At 35.3% G+C, this 24,153-nt stretch overlaps 1 protein-coding gene across 1 annotated transcript in view; it reads left to right on the forward strand.

The window, feature by feature from the left end:
- The window catches only part of LOC105216086 (protein scabrous), an 80,552-nt gene that overhangs the window by 15,199 nt on the left and 41,200 nt on the right, over nt 1–24,153 (forward strand). The window contains exon 2 of the mRNA XM_011190366.3: nt 3,495–3,936. Within this exon, the coding sequence (XP_011188668.2) occupies nt 3,495–3,936 (442 nt within the window). The remainder of the gene's footprint in view (nt 1–3,494; nt 3,937–24,153) is intronic.

Consider the following 24,153-nt stretch of genomic DNA (forward strand, 5'->3'; position numbering starts at 1 on the left):
TAAATTTTTCGCAATATCAAACGCATAACATATCAACTATATACTCTCATCATTTATATACTATATGCATTAATACATCAACTATATTTGCTTAAATAAGTATTTGTGGCCACATGTTACCGGTTTACGGTACTTAAGCGCCAGCCACTTTCAGCAATAACATTCACACACACTTAAACAGCTTTGTGTGACTTAACTGACACACTTTATTGCATGCTAGTGTGCTTTACAAATCCACTTATACATATATGTGGCGAGCACTTAATTTTCGCTCGGCATGCGTGCGTAATGAGGCGTCACAATGGCATTGTGATTGTGTTGCTTCGGTGAAAATGAGGTGGAAAATTATATGCAAAGTGTCATTTGCGACCGTCAATATTTGAGGTTAGATTTTTTTTCGGTGTCAACAAAATATGGAAATATTTGAGGAATTCAAAAGTAACTGGCAAACTATTCTTTGGATGATCGATTTACTCTCTATTTGAGGAATTCTTTCGCCCAAGTGGTGGAGTTAAAACAGAAACCAAGTTTGTATAGAAATGTACTTTAGCTTTAAAGTTAAATAGTTCTATTGGACAACGGAGTACGGTATCTGCAGTCGTCCGACTTTAATTCCACACATTAATTCTAAAAATGCAAGAATTTTAAAGTGACATTATTTGTTTGTTGACTTTACTCACTTAGGCCATCAGCTGCTCTCTTTACTTATGTAGCGCCGATAGGCATCTAAGAATCATTATTCATTTTCTCTGCCAGTTTGTAATTTAAAACCAATTATATTGGCATTTTAGAATGCAACTTACCTAGTGAAATAAGCACCTACAGACCACACCACCTTTACACCACACTATGCCTTAAATTCCACTACTTTTCGTCTCGACTGTGTGCTGGCGACCGTCTGGTGTGGAAAATTGTCATATTGTTTAACAAATTACTTATCTTAATCGAATTTTAATTGCTTTGCGGCGTGCTAAATACAATGACATTCTCCCATACAACAACAACAACAACTAAAACAAAACCAAATTGAGTGAAAGCAACTTGCAGTACAAACTGCCACAGTGATTTCCATTTATGCTGTTTTTGTTTTTGTTTTTGTTTAAGCTCAAATTTAATATTTGCGCTCTCAGCTGGCAACGTGCGGTGCCAATGCGATTATAAAGACATTTTCAAAATGGCCAAAAATGCAAATAAACCAAAAATAGTTACAAAGCATAAATATAAATTGACACAAGCGAACAGAAAGCTTAAAATTGCTTTACGCACCTCACAAACTTGAAACGGGCAGATTTATGACAACAACAACAACAATGCCAGCAACAGCACCCAGCAGATATATACATAAATAACAAACTTAAGTCCAAGCTAAATTTAACAAACAATAACGGTGTTTGCCATAAAACAAACGAAAACGAAAAGTGACTAAAAAGCGACGCAAAACGAGACGAGACGGCATGTGCAGTACGACAGCTGAATAGCCTGAAAAGCAATTATGAGTGGCCAAAGTCAAAGTAAACAAATCACGCACACACACACACACACACACACATTTATATAGGATTGGAGCGCGTGTGCTTGGTCAGAGGGCAAGGGCACACCGAAGGCGAACGAGCAACGGCCATAGAAAACACATTTCAGAGCATTACAGCAAGATATGAAAAAGTAAAGTTTACCTCGAGTAAACAGTATGGAAATGACAGATTGAATACCACTCTGGTGGGAGTATGAGCACACATTGCGACGCCAGTTGGGGACACAATTGGAAATAATGTGCGACCGACTGCACAGTGTGTGGATTGTGTTGGAGAGTATTATGCAGTGAAGTTACTATTAGAACTTTTCAATTAAATAAGTTTCTAAATTTTATCAATTTGTCTCTATATTGTGATTCAATCAACAATTTTGTTACTAAATATGCACCAAACTCAACTCATTGGCATCACATATATTTATCTATTTAAATAAATAATATATTATTAATAGTAAATATTTAACATACAAATTTCACTATAACTCAATAGAATATGTAAGGACTTTATTGAAAAGAAATTAAATTTCTAAAGATTAGAAAGCTATGTTCTGAGAATCAGCTGAGCGATTTCTATACCTTCAAAGCTGACAACTGAGGCGTTTACAACAAATGAAGCGCAAATAAAATAGTTTTTTGTTATGAGAATAGACTTACTAAGTATTCTATACAAATAATAATTTTTCTATATTCGAAACACGAGTATATAATCGATATATTCACAAAACATAGACTTGAAAGTATCAAAAATCAACGGTATCAAAAGTATTTATGAGATATTAAAGTTTCAAGTTAAAAAAATATAAATTACTGCCGAGGAGAAGTCCGAGTTTAGTGAGGCTTCAGATATTTCAAAGATAACCGAACACATATTTTGGTATTGAAGAGTCGACGGGAGCTTATTAAAGAAATGAATTTCATGTTTGCAAGTTCGATACAAAGTTGTAGAAAGAGCCACTTAAAATATAATTTTGACCCGAAAATTTAAATAAAGGAGATTGTGCTTTCTGTACTTATTTTGAAACAAAATGTAACTTTCCATTAACTCAGTTAACGGTCAGCAAAAAGTTTTTGCTCCACTTTAACCATAGTAAATTTTCACAAAAACAGATTTTTCACTGTGTATTCAGTGTGACACCGGCTCTGCAAATTACCTGTACAGCCACCCGCTTGTCTTGTCCATCATCGCTTTAGCCACTTAGTTGTACTTTTTTTTGTCTGCATACTTTTTTCAGCGCACTGTTTGCTAGTGGACGCCACCAATTTGGTTGGGTGCAAATTCAAAGTAAACACTCAAGTGTGTAAACAACCACGCCCTTCAACGAATGCCAGATGAGTGCGGAGTGTGTGGTGTGGCCTTACTGATTGCTGTTGTTATTGTTATTCTTGCTATTGTTGGTTAGACGGCATACTGGGCCGCTGGTATTGAGGAGAGGTGCAGGATACTGCTGGGCTTTACACTCAATTTGATGATGGCTTGCTGAGGGCAAGCAATTTTTTGCTGAGAGCGGCACTTTCCAGCACCCATACACACAATCCATACATGTCTATGTAAGCTAACGGTAGATTACAACACAGTTGAGCGAATGGAACAATAAAAGCGCTGAGCCAACAAAATTGCTGTTTATTTTAGCTACCCACACACTGGTGGATGTATGTTCATATGTATTTGTGTGTGTGGTTGAGTATTCGATTTGCATGTGGACTCGACTCAATCTGCGAAATAGCAAAATAATATGATATTTTATTAAAAAAGATTAACGCAAACAAAGCAAACGCCAAGACAAAGGCAAACAGCGCGTTGCGGCTGCGGGTGCGTCGGAAAAAATGCCATTATAAAAAGTAAACAGACGACTTTCAAATTTCTCATTTACATTTTTTGCGCTCTTCCATTACATTTCGCCACCCCAACATTTCCTTAGCGATTTCCTTTAGCTAACTTCTGTACACCGTTCTCTCTTTGCAGTCGCGAAGTCGCCGCTTTGCGTGATGGTCACCTAGGCGGCAACAAGGAGCGTCTCACCGTCGAGTGGCTGCAGCAATCGATCGCCGAGATACGCAAACAACTCGTCGAATTGCAGGGGCTCGCCAGTGAAGCCAGCAAAAGCATTAGCCACCGCACGCAGAGCTACGAAGACATGGCGACGGTGCGCAACGACTTCACCCAACTCAAGTTGGAGGTGGCCGCGCTGAGGGAGCGCCAGCAGCAGAACGAGGTCTTCATACAGGAGCTACGTGAGGAAGCGCTCCAGCAGGAGGAAGACTACAAACGCTTGCTCTTGCGCGCTGCACCCACGTCAGCGCCGACGGTCGTCAAGGGAACGCCGACGTCGGTGTTGGGGGCAGAGCAAACACAACAACTTCAGCAAACAGCGCAGTCAAGTGAAATCGATTCGGAAAATAATGAGGTGAGTGCGCTGCATGCAAATTATTTTTATAATGTGAATAACGTTTATATTTTATTCAAATATGTATTAACTGTCAAATTGCCGTTGCGTTAAGAGTTAAGCTGGCGGCAAATAAGCTCTCGAGTGTTTGCAATTCATCTCGAATGAGAGCAAAGCGTTGTCGTTCAATCAGACGATTTTCGTAGAAATTTATTGATAAAGCGAAATATTTTTATACTCTCGCAACAAAAGTTGCTAAGAGAGTATTATAGTTTTGTCCACATAACGGTTGTTCGTAAGTCCTAAAACTAAACGAGTTAGATATAGGGTTATATATACCAAAGTGATCAGGGTGACGAGTAAAGTTCAAATCCGGATGTCTGTCTGTCCGTCCGTCCGTCTGTCCGTCTGTCCGTCTGTCCGTCCGTGCAACCTGTAACTTGAGTAAAAATTGAGATATCTAAATGAAACTTGGAACACGTGTTCCTTGGCACCATAAGAAGGTTAAGTTCGAAGATGGGCAGAATCGGACCACTGCCACGCCCACAAAATGGCGATAACCAAAAACACATAAAGTGCTATAACTAAGCCATAAATAAAGTTATGAAAATAAAATTTGGAACATAGGATCGCATTAGGGAGGGGCACATTTTAATGTAATTTTTTTGGAAAAGTGGGTGTGACCCCGCCCTCAAATAGGTTTTTTATATATAACTCGCAAACCAATAAAGCTATACAAACCAAACTTTCTGCAGTCGTGTCTTTCAGCCGTTTCCTTATACAGTCCAAAAATGAAATTAATCGGATAATAACCACGCCCACCTCCCATACAAAGGTTAGGTTGAAAATGACTAAAAGCGCGTTAACTCACTAACGAGAAACGTCAGAAACACCAAATTTTACATAAGAAATGGCAGAAGGAAGTTGCACTGAGATCTTTTTACAAAATGGAACATGGGCGTGGCGTTGCCCACTTATGGGTCAAACCATATCTCAGGAACTACTCGACAGATTTCAATGGTATATAATATTTTCTTGACACCCTGATGACACTGGTGGAATATGAGCGAAATCGGTTCACCTATGTCTGCTTCCCATATAACTCAGTTTTGAATCCTTCTGATTCGTTCACTTTATAATGTATACTTAAGGAACCGATAAAGATAGCGAAATAAAACTTTACACAAATACAGTATTTGAGCTGTGACATCACTTGTGGAAAAATTGTCAAAATCGAACCATGACTTTTCAAGGCCCCTGATATCAAACATGAAGAACTCAGTGCCTAAGGGTAATTTTCTAAATCTCTAAATAAATTGCGAGAGTATAAAATGTTCGGTTGCACCCGAACTTAGCCTTTCCTTACTTGTTTTTTGTTTTTTTCATTTCGAGGGATACATATGAATTTGTGATAAACAAGTTATGAGAACTTAAACGTTGGTAAATTTTTAAAGTTTTTAAGTGCTTAAATATAGAAAAAAAATTTTATGTAAAGGAACCAGCACAATTATATGCAAATATTTATTGTTGCAGTGAAATGTTAAGTACAATAATTCTGTCTTTTCAAATGCAATTGCCATGGATGTGATAAAGTGAAAATAAAACGCAAAAGTAGATGTTTGTTTGATTATTTTTTCCCAAAAATAAAAAAAAAATATGTAATTGTTTTTTGTAAATTTTGGATCATAACACAACTTCAGTTAAGTCATATAACTAGTATACCCCTATTGTGTACGGCGAGTAGACTGAGATGACAACATACAAAATCATATTACATTAGACTACTAATGCAACGGCAACTATACATTAGTTCCTTTACATATTAGCGGTATCCGTTATTTTAATGAAATTCCCATTTTTTAATTCATAATCATATTAATTACCCTTACCCCAAAAAGAAGCGCACGTATCAGACAAAATAATTATACCTTTAAAATATGCCCTCGCTTTTGGGTGTCAACTTGTGTGCGTACATATGTAAATAGTCGCTTCCACCACACACACATACATAAGCATATATAATGTAGTGTACAACCTGACGTGTCCTAATCAATGTTCTAATCTAGCATTAATTCCCTAATAACCATTAAGTGACACCCCCAAAGCGCCAGTCACGCAAATAGTCCAGCTAGTTGCATACGCGCACTTATTGGCATGATTCGCCAAAAACAAGTAGGCAGCTACCCAACGGTGGATTACATTCGAAAACTCAACAATCTGCCAATCAATTTAATGCCATCAAGTGCTTTATGGGCCAATGCAATGTCATATCCAGTTCCTGACTCAGCTCAAGCAATGATGTACTCCCACTCATCATTACTCACATAAATGTGTGAGTTGATGTGTGTGGGTTGGCCTTTGTAACGGCGTTGCCGCCCACTAATTCACTCGTTTAGCCTACATACAGGCGCTGCGCAACTAACCGAAAAATGTAGCACTTAGCGGCACATTGGGGAATTGTTAACTGAGGGCTGAATTAAAGCTTAATTTGGTTCACTTCGAGTGTGTTGCTAAATGTATGTGTATATGTTTTGCGATTTAACTAAAAAGATATATGTAAACTTTATTATAGGTCTACTTGTAGCCAGATGCTATTATATATCAAGAAGAACGCATAGATACTGTAATTTACATATGTTATGAACATTTGCTGCATTGGCTTATTTTCTATGCCGTGTGTTTGTACATAATCATGATAATTATATGCATTATGCTTTAGCTTGAATGCTCCGCTGGCAAACATTGAAATTACGTCAGAAACTTTAGTATTTTCCCTTAAGCACGTTTAGGTTTCCTATTAATGCTCGTATCGTTGCGAATAAATGCCAATTACTTAAATATACACATAAGTATATACATGAGTACGGAAATATTTATGTAGCTTGATAATTTTAAAGCGCTCTAGAGGCAATTTAAGCGTTGAAAATGCTATTGTAAACACTAGAGTAATTAATAGTTAATTTTAATTTGTATTACGGAACGCCGCTTGAAATTTTATATTGTTTTAAAGTCAACTTTCTCTTATCTTGCACTATATAAGAGTTATTAAAGTCGGATCTCCATTAGGGAATATAACTACTCAAGAGAATTGATTTGGATTGGTTAAAGATTTGGGCAACTCTGAGATATCGCATTAAAAATTGTTCTATTAATTAATGACTTCAAAAATAAAAACAGTTAACCTTTAAATACAAGTGGATCATATTTGCTGCATATAATCTTCGAAAATATGTTCAGTAAACATTACTTTCTCGGTCTCTCTCTTTCCCTCATTTTATCCCTGACTTTCCCCCGCCCCGCCTCTCCTCTCCTAATCCATCCCTCTCTATTTCTCTATCACTCTCTTACTCTCTCTTTCTACTTTGAAACCATGACTCTTATGAAATAAGTACATATTTCCGTAAACAGACCCTAAGGTATGGAATTGGAACCTAAGAAAACCAGAGTTCTTTGTAGAGGGAAAACGCCAGTTCTAAAAATAAATATAATAAAATATTCTACAAGGTTAGGGAAGTTGAAGATTTTCCACGTTCTCTAAATGGGCTAAAGGTTTCGCTTACTTAATCGTCATACTCAAAATAGATCTCTACGAAAGAGGACTTAATAAAGTAAAAGTAAAAAAAAGTAAAAATGTATTGTAGAATATTTTTCAACATTTGACTGCTCATTGTATACATCTAATACTGAGTCTACAGTAAAGCTTCCCACTTTGGAAAAAAAAACCGAGCTATGTGGTTATTGAACTGCCAAGTACCATAACCCATGCGGCACTGTCAAAGTACTATACCACGGCAAACTCATTCAAAGCATATAGAATCAGCTGTTGTTTCTATTACTGCCAATACCTGCCATGCCTGGCACTTGATTTCGTGCGCATTGCCGGCAGAAGTATATTATCTCAGCACTTCATCAATTGCCTGGCGCTGAAGTGTATCTAGAGAGCCAATGTGAACGAATGCCTGCACCACGCCGTTGTGTAGTTTAAAACGGTTGTTGCTGAGTTTTCAATAAACTTCGCATTAACCCACTCGGAGCACTCCTCAACTTGATTGCCTTGCCTGCACTTCAACCGACGATCGACACACGGCGCCAACATTGTACCACTCACAACTTCGTTCCTGCAATTTGCAAACTCCCTCCAATGGGCGTCGTAACTCTGCTTAAAAATATGGCGTTAAATAGTGTGCTTGTTGAGTGCACAAGTGCTGCATGGTAACAAAAAGTACTCAACACACTCCAAAATGTAAGAAATTGTACTAAATTCGATGTTTCAAAAAAGTAATCCTCTGCCTTTTCTCCTTAAAAATAATCGAAACCAAAACCCTTTTTCTCTTATACTTTAACCAGCTATGTATTTAACATTCCTCCTTTATTCGTCCACTGTTCCATTCCGCTATTCACCTCCTTACTTGCCCTTTATTTTCCGCTTTTGCTTGCTTGCTCGCCATTGTTGCTTCCTCCTTTTCTCCGGCTAACTCTTTGTACTATTAACTTGTTGTTTACTACAACACTTCGACTACATTCTTGCAACGCTCACACATTCGATTGCGATAAAGAAATCATTAGTAATAACAATAGAATTTGATGGGCACTATTTAGTTGCCGTTACACTCGTTCGTTGCAAAAGTCATCAGCGCCATGGCCAGTCAGTCAATGCGTCAGTTGACTAGCGTGGAACTATTTAGTGAGCACGGTTGGATAGAAGAAGAAGCGGCGCACGAGCATATAACACTACTTCTCTTAGTGACTTGAAGCATTTGACGCAAAACGTATCTTTAAAATATTTAGTTAAAAAAAGAGGAGAATGTATATGGTACAAACTCTTATAGTAGTATGTATAAGACGCCTTTACTTACAACCGAGATAATTTTCAATTTATCTTATACACGTAGTCTTATGTCTACATCGTCCTCATATTAATCAACAAAGAAATGAAAGTATGGAAGTATTTAATGACTTGGACCACAAGTTACATTTACGTTAAATATGTATTTTCGGTTTCATTTCTAAAAATAAGTTCATCAGCCGTTTTCTCGTTTCCTTATCATTAACGTAAACTTCTGATCCAAATCCATTCGGTTTTAGGTCTTGAGGAGCACTCTCAACTGTTCTAGCTAAAAAACAGACAATCTCTGCTTTGCAACAAATTCTGACTTTCTTTAGTTTATTATATGTCTCTATCTCTATAGCTATGTGATCTATTTTCTCGTACTGGTATAATCGTACACTTCTGTCATTTTCTGGTAGAGAATAGCCACGAAATATAGTATATCTAATACAGATTATTCAAAGTCTAACAATTGTCTTTGTAATTGTTCTACGGAGCTTATATTCCAGAAATTTTGGGTCCTGAAAAACTCTATGAAAAAATTCACAAATTTACCATAATACCGTTAAGGGTATGAGCACCGCTGTGATTTAAACATATTCACATATTTCCTTTTTGCTGTGCTGTAGTCGACAATGGATTGTCGATTTGTTAACCATTAGTTTCTACCCACTTTTAGTCAGTAAAAAGTACCTGGCTGATATGTGTTCAGAATTTACATGGAAACATAAAATTCATAGAACGACGGATGGAATGAAGTAAAGGAATAGTGCAATTATAGTTTGAGCTAATGGATATTCAACAGAATACACTTTGTTATGATTATGTGGAATCACTCAAATTTTAAAGTGGAAAAAATTATGTTATGGCCTTTCAAAGTATTTCTCTGTTTGTCTACTCATATAACCTTTAGCACAGACATATCATTTTCTATGTACATCCAGTTACACTTGAGTACAGTTGCTTGTGTTTGCCATACACCACTGTCACTGTACACTTTTAACCCACATTCGTTCGTTAAGCGAAGTACACTCTTCTGATTGCTAAGTGTTCTTATAAATTATTTAATTCCACTTTATGGCTGCTGACTTGGTCAGTGGTTCAAAACGCCAGTGCCGCATTCACCTCATAGCTGTCAGTGCTGTTGCTTTTCATTTGCCAGATTATTTATTGTGTGTGTTTGAGCGCATTTGGCGAAATACGAGTATGATATGCAATTGTTTATTTTCACTCCATTTTATTGATTGTGAATCTGTAGTTCAAAGAGAAATGCAATTATTACTCGTATATTCCATTTCATTTTGGAGAGTCATCATCATAAGTGAGCACATGCACACAAATAAACGAGCGTAAATAGTTGATGAGCGCTAGCACTTCTGAAAATTCAAGATTTTTGAACAATAAAAACCGTTTTTGGCATATAAAATGGGTTTGAAATAGAAGAAGGAAGCGGAAAAAGGGTTAGAGTTATTTCATTATACAACTATATTTTATGTGATGAAGAGGGTTTTTATATTATTTCATAAACAATATTACAATAATACAGCAGTATTATCAAATTATAATTTTAAAGAAGTGGCAACCATTACCAATCGTGTGCTTGCTTGTTTTAAACGATCCATAATTATGAAAAATTCATTTGGATATCATTTATTGAAAGTAGTTTCACAGCTTCCTTAGTTTGCTTTATGAAATCCTAAATTTTGTGGTAAAATTATTTCTGGTTCATGCAGCAGTCTAATTAATAATAAATAATTTTGTTTTTCTCGCCTGAAATATTTTTCATAAGAACGCTCTATTTCTATCAAAGAACACGATACGTTTTAGGAAAGTTCGTAGTAAATTGTCAACGATGATAAATCAAGCGATTCTCAAATGATATTTCACAGAAATTAGATATAACAGTCATCCTCATGCACACAATTTCCTTCCGATATATGAATAATATATTTAACCCAAATACAGTAAACACATACATTTTATGAGATATGTTGATGCACATTTGCTAAATTTATAAATCATATTTATTTATCAATAAAGCAATTAAATGGAACAGTAATCTTATTACATACCAATAAATATATGAAATAGGCAAATGCGTACTAAAAGTGAGCGCACATTAAATGCCCAAAAGGAATACAGAAAATCCTTCTATTCATATGCCATTCGTGCGTTTAAATAGCATTTCCCATATAAACTAAACACAAACACATTTGTTATGAAGACATATACTATATTCTGAAATTAATTTACATATTTCCCCAATGTTACTCATACGCCATGTACGACTTCAAAATTTATTAAAATATAGCAGTTAAATTCATTTAAAACCATGTATACCAGTCAACTGGCAAAGCAGTAATGTCAGTAAAGGCACAAAATATTTTACAGTACTCAGTGCAGCTGTTTATATGCATGTATGTGGCTCTATTTTGTTTGTCAATATACATAAAATGGTACACTCGTTTTGAATTACACATTTAAATTGCAAATTTTATGCTCGTATAAAAAAGTAGGTTTTTATTCGATTATACAAATTTAACGGTACGAAAAATTTCATATTTAAATCTCATTAAAATTGTATACCTGTTTAAATTAAATAGCAAAGAACACAGTATTAGTTGTGATTTGTGTATTTGAAATGTTGAAATTTATTTAAATATTAAAGCATTTGATATAATTATTTCGCGTGCAAAATAAATTTTTAGTTCATAGTTTTGTTTTGTGAAGTGCAAACGTATTTTATTATGTGCAATATATGCAATAAAATTAATTTTTAATCGTTCTCGGCTAGTCACTTAAAATATAAAATTAAATCATTTTCTAAGAAATATTTTTGACATAATTTGCCAATATTTTCATGGAAATTTGGCAAATATTAGAAAGAAAAAAATAAAATATTTTCCTCGCTTTGCTATCAATCCTTAATAGCAATTGCTTTTCCTCTTTGATGTGTATTTTAGAGGAATTTCATAGCTATTAATTTCTGCATTAGCTCTATGCCTATAGTATAGACTAGAAATTTATGCAATTTTACTCAATGTTGGTTTCTTAAATAAACAAGCAGAAATACTAAAAGTAATGAGAGTTGATTGCAGAGTTGAATACGATGTGATGGCAAATTGAAGAATACTTTTATGGAATAATTATTTTGCCACTATATAAATAACTACAAATAATATTAAAATGAAGTTTAAATTAAATGTTAAAAAAATAAAAAAGTTAGAAACATATATTTAATATTAAAATTAAATTTCCAACAAAAATAATATAATATTTAATAAAAAAATATAAAACAAAATATAAAAAATATTATTAAAAAAATAAATTATATAAACCCGCGAAAAGTTATTGTATAGAAAAATTAACACTTACACCTTACGCTTAGTAGTATAAAAACAAGAATATTTTTCTAAAAATAATTGCCTACATTTGGGATGAACTCGCAAAATTATTAAACTAAAATGATTAAAAATTATTAAAATTAACTATAAAATTTTAAATTAATTTAAAATATTAAAAAGTATTTTAAAATTATATTAGAATAATTTCTAAACCAACCTACACTTACTAATAATAAAAAAATAATAATTTTCTGAAAAGCATTGCCTACATTTCGGCACTGAATTAATAAACCAAAAGTCATAGCTCAAATTAAATATTTTTAATTTAAATAAATAACAAACAGCAGCGGCTTCAATACATTTCAGCACACGCAGCGCATCACAGGGCGCTGCTATAATCACATTAAGAAATTTTTCTGGGATAATTTCGTGTGCAAAACTTTGATAATTTGCTTTGCTGCATATTTTTGATGTTTTAACATTTTTTACACTCAACATGCGCTTTGTGCCGGTGGGTAATTTTTAATAGACGTTTAACAAAAATTAATAAGTTTTAATTGCTGCCTGCATAATTTCAACAGCAAAGCGGCAAATTACTGTAATTCGAAAATTCTGCATGTGCAATTAGAGCAATTAAGCCATTATGACAAGCGCAGCAGAAGACGGTTAAAAAACTAAACTACACCAACGTACAAGCATATTCATGATGAGCAGAGAAATAGCTCGCTCGCCAAATGACGCTGCTGCTGTAGAGCTGGAGAGCAGGGTTTACTCTAAAGCCAAGCTCAAAATTGGCTTATGAATTTTAAACGCGACTTTCATATTCTAAAATCACATCAACTTTGGCGTATAATAGAAAAAAGTACGTGCTAAAAATTTTCGAAGTGAGTGTAACAGGAAAGCAACAACAACATGTAGCTACTACAGTAGTTTCAACGCGCACAAAATCTCTTTTCCAACAGTTTACGAAATTTAATATTTAGCTAGCTGCTAAGCAAACAATTTTACATTTTACCTGCTGCCAGCGCATATTCTCATGTCAGCATGTCCCTAGAGCACGCTTCCGACACACACACACACACACACACACACAAGCATGTCCGCATTAAATATTCGCTTGTCATATTAGTTGGCAATATTGAATAACAGCGATTCATTTTGCATTGCCGAAAACTGGCAAAACGCCCTCAAAATAAATTGAACAAACCCCACACAGGCACACACACACGCGAGCGGGCGCGCGCTCGTTTACAACAAAAACCGTGTCAATCCCAACACGCACGCTCGAGCAGCTCGTTAGAATGCTGTACCGTTTTCGTAATTTCGTTTTCTAGTCAAGGCTCATTGCATGCGCACAATGGCACACACGCACACATACACACACATCACTCACCAACACATACACTCACTCACTCACTGACGCTCAATAGCCTGGTAAGTAAGCGCGGCGAATAAGTGAAGCGGCAAACCAGTCAGCACCTTTTTGGGTCGGCCGCACATCGTACACACCGAAGATTTCCTGAATTTCCTAGATTTTCCACATTTTCCGCATTCTTCGCCCGATTTCGGCTGCTAAATACAACTGCAATGCACCGACAAAACGCCTGTTGTGAATTCCTAAATAGGCGGCGCTTTTAAACGCCTGCGAAGATGTGGAAAGACACGCACATGCCCAGCTTTGCTACACGCTATTTCACTCTTTCTCTGCTTTGCGTACTGCTGCTGCTGCTGCTGATGACTTGTCTGCTCGAGGCTGAGTTGAGGCTGCTAACATTTACCATTTACATGCCACACAGTCGCACATATGCCTGCTTACATATATGAATGAATGTGTTTAAATATGTTGTTATTGTTGTAATTTATGTAGCAACAACACATTTTCTCGTCATTTTAACAAGTCTTACACAAATAACTAACAACATACCTGACGACAAGAAAGCAACATAAATATACAAGTACTACTTGGTATGTGTACACGGCGTATACGTATTCAATGACTTGTGTTTGCCGCTGCCTGTGCGTGTGTGTGTGTGTGTGACAATTTTCGCACAATCATACAGAGCTGAGAAACATAGTTAGCAAATATCACTTTGCTATGTCAGCTTGAAGCGCAAATAATTCAAAATCGCATGGAAATTATTTTCTGTAGCACAACAACAACAAGTGCAACACAAACAAGCGCTAGAACAATGCTACTCGCTGTGTTGTGTTTCTATAAATAACTGTGTTAGTTGGTGTACAAAGCAAAATCTCACTACAACTATGAGCCTTTATGTGCGTGGCAGACAGCCTCAGAGATGGAAATGCCAAGACATACAGAGCTACATATAAACATAAATATATAGAGCGCATAAATACTTGCTTTAGCAAAGCTTACCTGCGTCTTTATTGTTGCGTTTGCTGCTTCTAGTTTGCGTCTGTGGCATTTCGCATTTACATGATAGCGCAAATTTCACCTGGATTTATGGTTCATTGTACGCCTGTTTATGTAATAAAGCTATATATATAGTGAGATATACACATTGATTTATGCACAGAGCTATTAAATTGTGGTCAGCAAAAGCAAAAAAGATTTAAGTGAAATAGCAAATTAATTGCAAATTGTGAACAATAGTTCAATAAATTAATTTCGATTAGATTTTAAACATACTTTTAGAAATATTTCGTTATGTGAGCTTAAATTTTTCCATAATAATCTTAAGCACATACTTTATATAAGATTGAGTGAAGAATTACTGGTATCGCAAAATAATATATTTTTTATTGGATAAATAAATCTCTATAATCGGTTTTGATATACATTTACTAAAGATTTATTTTCAATTATATATTTAATGAAAATCATTAATTTTGTCGCATAAATGAAAGAATGCTTGACACATCAGACATCAATGCATTATTAGTCTTACTTAAAAACCAGTTTGAATCAAAGATGTGCTATTTTGGATAACAATATAGATTTCAGATTCTTTTACATCCAAACACAGTGATTTTTTTTAGATTTCGTCTCAAAGCTTTGAAAATTGGTATTCGCAGTGATACTGTTCGAACAATTCATTCCTCACTTCACTCTGCCTGTATATCTTATTTTTTTTATACTTTATTTTTTGTTTTTTATTACAATTGTAACTAGTATACAACGATTAAATACTAACAACAATTCATTTCTAGTAAGTTAAAAAATAGTAATTAAAAGCTAAATGTTAGAGAAATTCATTTGCTGCTACAGTTGCCTTGCTAAGTCTGAAGGCCTCTTACGTTTCAGTCGGTTTTCTCGTTCGGCAGTACCGATGAGTCTGGATGTCTCTTCATTTACATGCTGTACAAGCCTCATTTCGTGAGTCTTTGCAAGTTTGGTTAATCCGTTTACTACTGAATTCACACCAAGATCACGGTGAAGGTCAGCAGATCTAACATATCAAGGAGCATTAAATATACTTCTTAGTACCTTATTTTGGAAGCGCTGAATGCAGGCAATACAGTCTTGACTTGAGCAACCCCTTAGTTGAGCTCCATAGGCCCAAATTGGCTTTAGTACTTGATTATATATAAACAGGTTGTTTTCGATTGAAAGCGTGGATCTCCGACCGACTAGATGGCAAAACTTAGCAAATTTTAAATCAAGCTCACCCCTTTTTTGATTGACATGCTCTTTCCAGCGAAGCTTAGCATCTAGGGTAATTCTAAATACTAAGCATTATTGTGATGTGGTATAGGAGTACCATTTATATAAATGGGATGGTATGATGTTTTTTTTTAAGTAAAGTCTACGTACATTTGGAATCGTTGAACTCGAAGGGTAGATACTGAAGTTGACTCTCCTGCTGCTAACAGGGCTGTCTCATCCGCAAATGTGAAGTTTCTGAAGAAGATATATCAAGATCTCTCAATATATCTTCCAGGGATATATTAATATGAATATTGTCAAGTTCTTAACCTAATTTGCTGGGAAACAAATAATTGTGTAGAGCTGCTTATGGAGTAAACTTATGTAACAAAAAACTCAAATTACCATAAGAGCTACATTTACTGATTTTTTATATGCACTGAGAATTTGAAAGAAAATCTTGGACTTAAGCTTACATATGTCATAAGAATACACATGATGGGCTAGATGTGTATACTAATGATACACATATGTCAACTTAAATTTATTAAAAATAGTTATATACTAACATGGAAACTTACGCGAACATCTTAAAGAACAAGTAAACATCAATAAAATCCGACTGCAAATCCATTTAACTGCACATTTTCCCGGACTTATTTACCTTTATTTTGCCATCATTTTTAAAATTTCACAAACTTGAGGCAGAGGGAAGCATAATTAAGATTTCTGGAAGGCATTCGATTATGCATATATATGCCACAAGTAAAAAGTATGTATAGAAAATGTATGTATAGAAATTCGAAATTTCATAAAATCCCGGAAACTCCTGCAATGTTTTAAGAGGAGTCTAAATAATTGTAATAAACCTGTATAACACAGTTTTAAAAAAAAATATTGCCTTGCATAGCAGTCAATTACTCACAAATTCTACTAACATATGCCCCAAAGTAAACCTTTAGGGTGCGTGCAGAGTGGCCGCTTGTTGCCGAGCCGAGCCGACTGACGCTTATTGCGAGAACCAATGCGAGAAAACTGGTACTATACAAATTAGTACAAATAAGCGCGAACAGGTCATAGTGGGCGCCGAGCTGGTCAGAGCGCAAAGCTGATTGAATGCGAGAAAACAGTTCCAAAGCGTATTTCAGCGCCGAAAACATTGGTTATTCTGCGAAAAGCTAATTACTCCACTTCTTTTTTAATTTATCACCAATCTTTTCGAGAATATAGTCGAAAGTTTCAATACTCATTCGAGTATATTCTTTAAACTTGGCAGGATATTTTCTTAAATCACTATATAAGTGATGAAATTCTCCAAATTCACTTCGTTTATCATTTATTGGATGTTTTCCAAATGATTTTTTGTTGATAAAATACTTTAAAACAGTAGCCGAAGCTAAATACTCATCATCTGACGAATCCATATCTTTTCACTTCAATTTCACAAACACGAATGAACAACAAACCCAAATGCATACAAACATACATAAAACACAAATAATAGATAAAATATCAGCGCTGATTCTCGCATCCACTATGCACACTCAAACTTGTTTCTCGCATGAACAAGTTCTTGCAATAAGCGTCAGTCGGCTCGGCTCGGCAACAAGCGGCCACTCTGCACGCACCCTTAGGCACTAATAGTGTAACCTAATACAAATTTTATAGAAAAATTTAAAAGAAGTAAATCGAGTTAGAGTACTCATAAATTTCCCATAAGCAAGCTCCATATTATATTAGGCCAATTGAGTTTAGAAATCCACACAAATTGAAAATGAATACAAGAAAAGTACTTTCTTGCAGCAACACCTGCACCAAAAGGCACATAGCAGCATTCAAAATCTATAAATTTTTAATTCCGAACATTTGTTTTAATAAAATATGCAAATAATACTAAAAATTCACTTATGCACAGCCGCTCGCTTCTCGAAATGAAGCTCATTGTGCATATTAAATGTGCGTCTAACAGCAGCGGTTAGTGATTTTTGTACGTGAAACCATTAACAAATCGACAGTAACATATTCATATATTTATATATATTATATACTATATGGACACATATGTGTATTTGAATACGCCAGCTGATGTGAAGGTTTAATTATTTTTAATATTTGATTAAACCGCTTCGATTGAATGCGCCGCAAGGCGTGTCAGCACTGAATGTGGCAAGTCGTAACATCAAACGCGCCGTCACCCACAGCTGCACACAACTGTAATAAAATCAGCATTTAGATATCTGCAAATTGTGTGCGTTAAGAGTATATTATTTGCACTTAAGCTTATGAGAGTACAAACATATGAGAGCATAAGAATAAATGCTACGCAAAGAAGTAACCTCGGGAGAATTTTGAATGAATTTTAAAGAGAAATAAAATGGATTAAAAGTCGATATGAAAATTTAATTTTGGTGATTTAATAGCGTAAAATTTTGCTTAAATTTTTTTTTATTTCATTTTATTGGTATGAAAACCTGCTTTTTGATTCAGGTTAAACACCTCAGGAATCCCACATTAAATTCACACCATAAAACAGAGTAACCTTCCGTAAATAATTCTCTGCTACACCTCTCAAATATTCTCTATTAGGTCTAAACAGACATTCAAATATCATCATAATCATAATCCGAATAATACAGCACTCGACACAACATATCAACCTAAATAATCACAACCGAAAACAAATGAATTCCAAGCGAATGTAGAAGGTCATTTGGACAATTCCATTTCTACTACACGCACTCTCAGGGTCTGGCATTGAGCAATTTTAAAACTAATAAACTTTTATGCGCCATATTGTGTCATTTGCCGTTATAAAAAAAACAAAGAAGAATAAACTCAAATGGCGTTGGAAATGGAAAATGGCAAATAAGTGGCGAAAAAGAGATTTGGAATTTGAGGGACGTAAGCAAATCTACTCGGAATTCGGGTAAGTAAAGTTTTCAGTAAGAGCCGGCAGACGAAGTAGATTACGCTAGAGGACCTTGCATATTGCAGATAATCAACTTTTACGATTTTGTTGCCTAAAAACAAAGGAAATACAAGCGAAGAGCTTAATGATACATATGCTGCATGCCAAGCATATTTCTATGCTTTGACTGTTCGTGTGTGTGTGAGCTCGCATTTTGGTCATAAAAGCGAAATAACAATGAAAAGTTTTCACACGTGCGTTGACAGATTTAAACCAGAAGCGAACGAGGCGCATCCTTTCACCTGCCTTTGGTGCTCATGTGTTGCTGTGTGTGTGTTATGGTGAAAATGCCTCTGCTTTTGAGGCAACAGGCGCCACATGGCTGAAATGCTGCCGCTAAAAGCACGCAGCTGGTGGCAGTGGCGCGCTCACTTGCCACATGCAACAACGCACCTTGTTGTCGTGGTTTAAGTTCCGCAGTCGAAAAAAAAATATTCACACACATTTTGTGGCGTAAAATATTAATAAAGAAATATTCTGAATTTGCATATTTGTGGAAAATTGTATAGTAGCAGCACTAACACACAATCACTGTGCTTTATTAGTAGCAAAGCCAACGCATTTAAGGGCTTTGATTAGTAAACATAAATTATTGAAATTTATTTACGGCAAATATATTTGACATTTTCAAAGAAAAGTGTGTAGAGAAAAAGGCAAAATAATAAAATTATAATAATTTTTTTAAACTTAAAATTCTCGCTACATTTTTTTATTAAAAAATATTATTTTATTAAATTTTTTTTATTAAAATCAATAAATGATAAGAAAATAATATGATTTACAAGCAACAAAATTATGTTCTCTCAAATTTAACAATAAATTTATAAAGAAAACACTTTTTAAAGGCTTTACAATACAGGGTGCTCTCAATGGGTAAAATATAAAAAAAAAAATTTAAATATATTTTATTGAATGTTTGATTATTTTGACACTGTTAAATAAAATTTGTATGACAATTTGGGCGATATTGTATTAAATATTCTGCAATATTCATATTATGACGAGAATTTTAGCAAAGAATTGTTGGAAGCATAATATGTTCCCCAACATGCTGAAAACTGGCCCTGCAGCAAAATAATGTAACACACCGCATTTCTTTTGAGGTAATACTTATAGAGTTTCTCTCTGACAAAACCAAGGAAAAACTGGTGTTGAATTGCTAACCATGTACTTTGGCACCTTATCCTGATCATTAAAAAATAATAAGATACAAAGCCCAATTAGATTGTTATGGGCTCACCACCACCCTATGCTGAATATTTAATTAATATAAAAATATGTCGTTACCATAAAAATTCACTTCAAGTTACGAAATCGCTAAAGGTCTTATAGCATCTTCAAATAATTTTTCCCACTGGTGAAAAGCATACACATTTTCGCTACAACAAAACTGCCTGCGCACTGCTGATAACAATCGCTCTATATAATAAAATGCAAAAGTTATTAAAAAATACACACAGAAAGGTGAAGAAAAAGTTCCAAACAACAGCATGCGAAAAGTTTCCTACGCCTGTACACATAACCCTTGGCAGCAGTCTCAAACAAAAGTAGTTGTAAGAGGCTGCGCTGCTGAAGCTACATCCAAGTACACTCGTGTGTAAAGTTGCAGCTGCTCGCGCACAAAAACTGCCGAAATTTCAATTTTTAAACATTAAAAGTGCGGCGAACAAAAAACACAGTTATTTTTTCGCCAAACTCATCACTCATTCAATCTTCTCTTTCGGCCTGCAATTCGCACATCCCACAAAAAAAGCCTTCTGGCATCTCGCCAACAAAGAAAAAAACACGTTAAAAGTAAATACATTAAAAGATGTGAGTGCAGCATGTTGTTATTGTTTTTTTTTTACGAACTCTTTAAGCAACAGCAATTTGGATGCTACCTGCGCTCACGGCATCGTGTCCAGTAAAGAGAATTATTTAAAAATGTACCACGCACAGCTTCCTCAAAGTGCTAGCCTGCAGCTGTGCTCATCTTCATGTGCTTCTCTATATATGTATGTAGCATGTATTCTGCAGAAAATGTCCAGTAGCCACAAGTAGTTGGTGCGTCTGCGGTTTGAAAACTTTCCTATATATGCACAACAACAAAAACCGCTTGCGCAGCACTGCAGATCGAGTTTAACGGAAGAGCTTGCAGGTGTACGTAAACCCAACGACCACTGTAAACTAAGGTAAACAAGCAACCACACTTGATAATGGTGTACCACAAGCCTTCCCACAAAAAGGTTTCTAGCTACAAGCCAAGTGGTTTTATTAAAATAAATTTCACTTAATTGAATAATGTTGCCTGGCCAAAACAGTGTTTTTAAACACATTTTGGATAATGTTAAGTGGAAATTTGCCTAAAGGGTTTATAAATCATACATACACACATAATTCTACAATATAAGCAAATTGTATGATCTCCTTATCATGGTTGACTCTCATTCAGTGTTTGTCTATATTGAAAGCAATACACCGAATATTATGTTTTCCGAGCACATTATTTTGTCCTTAAAAGTTCTCAATTTCGGCCTTAAAATTCTTCAATATAGCAGCTGGTGGTACAACAATATTGATGATAGATCTCCTTAAGTGAGTTGGATTCAGCTCATGAAAGAAAAGGCGTCACCCCTTTTTATTTTTAAGTATGGAACTTTAATCCGCCACACCTAACATACTCCCAAATCAAAACACTCTCACGAAATACAATGTTACTTCATGAGAGTGACTAGACATTTCAAGGTTTTTCTTTGGTACTGACTAACTGACGCCTAAGCTGCTAATTAATATGTGTCAAGCTACTAAATAAGTTATATTCAGAGTCTTTAAAGCAATATATACATGCCGGAGAGTATGGACTAACGTCTTGACGAACTCTAAAGCAGTAATTTCTAATACACCGAATACATCCACTAAGTACTTGCGTCAGGAGAACATTTAGTACCCAATTTTGCTTGGATGTCTATCATGTATATATATAAAAAAAGGAATGCACGTTAACAGTCTGTGGGTCCACCGTCCATAAAATGAGCTTTTGCCACCAATGTTTTCAGTTCTTGAATATTTTTGGTTCTTGCACCTTGAATAGTGGTATAGTTTTGACAGCACAGTTTAATTTAGCAGCATCGAAAATGTTTTTCGAAGACTACGCTTATCTTATCCAGCGCCCTTTTGACTCATATTATAATGTACATACAAGAAAAAAGAAACATAGCTATATATTAATAAGTCAGAGGCAGTATTATGCGAAAGCTTTTTAAGATTGATAGAACCAGTCCTTCAGTGTTGATATGGGTTCCAAAACAAATGAAGTGGTATTCCTTATTTCTAACACTTATCTTGGCGCGGTGAATGATTAGGTTATTGCAAAGTTTTTAAGATGTAGACCGATTTCGACGATATTTTTCAATATTTTAATTACAGAAATAAAATTATGTACTACATATACAAAATCGTACAGACAGCAATTTAATTTTAACAAACAAGCTTTGGGAGCGAAAAAATTACAAACAGATGTATTATTCTTAAATTTCTGTTAAGGCGTCAATAATTAAATTTGTGCAAAGTATACACCCACTCCGCGCCGCTTGGGCCACTTGTCGATAAGTTGATGCCACAGCTGCGCTTAGATAACCTTTTTATTGCGTTAATTATGTTGCTAGCGAAGAGTTCAGCCATCAAAATGTGGCAACAACAAAAAAACAGGCGCTGAGCAAATGTTGAGGTTAGCAGTGACTAAGCGCCACCAAATGAACAACAGCCGCCATCAATTGAGATAAAAACCGAACAATTTGCGGCCAAGCAGCCAGACAGAGTGAGTCAAAGCGCACAAAAAGAACCGTTGCGCCCAAATTGCGGCACAAAACTCAATGTTATTGGCTACAAGCGTTGGTGCAAAGTGCTTAGCATCATAATGACTGCGCGCCTTTGAATGCGGCATTAAAAAACAAGTGAAATAAGTGCCGAGATAATGCAGACAAACAAGAAAAAGGTTCGCCAACGTGCGGTGAAGCTAGCAAAATGAACGTTGAAGAAGCTATGCGCCACTTTCAACTGCAGCGATTAACCGTTATCAAGGCAAAAGTTTTATTTCGCTCATTTCGCCAGAGAAAAAATGGATTCTTTCCAGCTGATTGCGCGGCGCGACAGGTGTGCTGGGCGAATAGTGAAGCAGAAAAGAGTTGTTTACAATTTGATGGAGGCAAAAAAAACAACAACAACAAAAGAGAAGAGGGATAAATATGCCGTGTTGCAGCTTAAGATCGTATTGCTGCGCCACAAGCAAATATGCTGCACTGAAGTAACGGCAACTTGAAATACGCAAGTGTGTTGCGGATGAGAGAAGCCGCACAAAATTAAACGAAATACTTTACACACACACACATAAACTCATATACTTACATGGATATATACTATGTACGAGTAAATAGCCATTCATTACACTACCTTCGCCTTGTTTATTCGTTCACCTTTTGTTTGCTATTTTTACTTAATGAAATTTTAATTTCTACCACACATCTCCTTGTTGTTGTTGTTGTTGCTGTGTGTTCAAACATTTTTAAGCTCACCAGATGGATTTAATTAAAAATCAAATACACACATTTGTATTGCACGACCAGCATGCTTACACAAAAGAAACAGCTTGGACGCAAAAAACAAAACAAACACAACAACAACAACAGCATACAATATAAAAACACAAAAATAAAATGGTTGAAAGAAAATTAAAATAGCATGAAAACGTATTTTAAATAAAATTCACTCAGTTGTGGCAAAATCCTACACACACACACATTCAACAAACAACAACAATAAGTACACACACACGATCAAGCGTGCTTGGCAGCCTTTCTAAATGGCGCGCTGAGCGTGAGTTGGTGGTTTTTAATTGAATTTGCGTAAAGAAAGGTCGAGCTCTGCCATTATTTACGTCTAACAACAGCTACACTGTGTGTGTGTGTGTGCACGAAATTAAATTTGCTACGAAATGGCAGCACACACACATAGACACACGACACAATCATGCAGACGCATGCCTGATTTATTTGCTTATTCATTTTTAATTGCTTGGCCTGGTTTAAGGTGCGCAATTTAATTGAAATTCACCCTTTCATGTCAACGATTTTCATATGATTTTGTAAAGTTTACCTCGAATTTCGTTTGCGTATTTCTTTTGTGCGCCAGTGAGACTAGAAAAAGGCTGAAAATACACAGATAATCAGAAAGCCCATGCAACACAATGTTAGCGAATTAATTATAGATTTTGAGATACTTTAAATATAACTGTATAAGAATGATAACAACAGATATTTCAATACTTCGTTATACATATTTCCTGAACAATTTCGGCTATCTTGCCAATTTGTCCATTCCAAACGATCTTCTCACCCACATAATCTTATGTAGAAACATAATAATACAATCGTGACTTTGATAGTAAACTGATAAGTGAAGCCCTCTCGAGGAATATTTTTTAATTATTTTATATCGAACCCTTCTATCTCAATTT

Source organism: Zeugodacus cucurbitae, chromosome 6 (assembly GCF_028554725.1).
Source record: "Zeugodacus cucurbitae isolate PBARC_wt_2022May chromosome 6, idZeuCucr1.2, whole genome shotgun sequence".
Lineage (NCBI taxonomy): Eukaryota > Metazoa > Arthropoda > Insecta > Diptera > Tephritidae > Zeugodacus > Zeugodacus cucurbitae.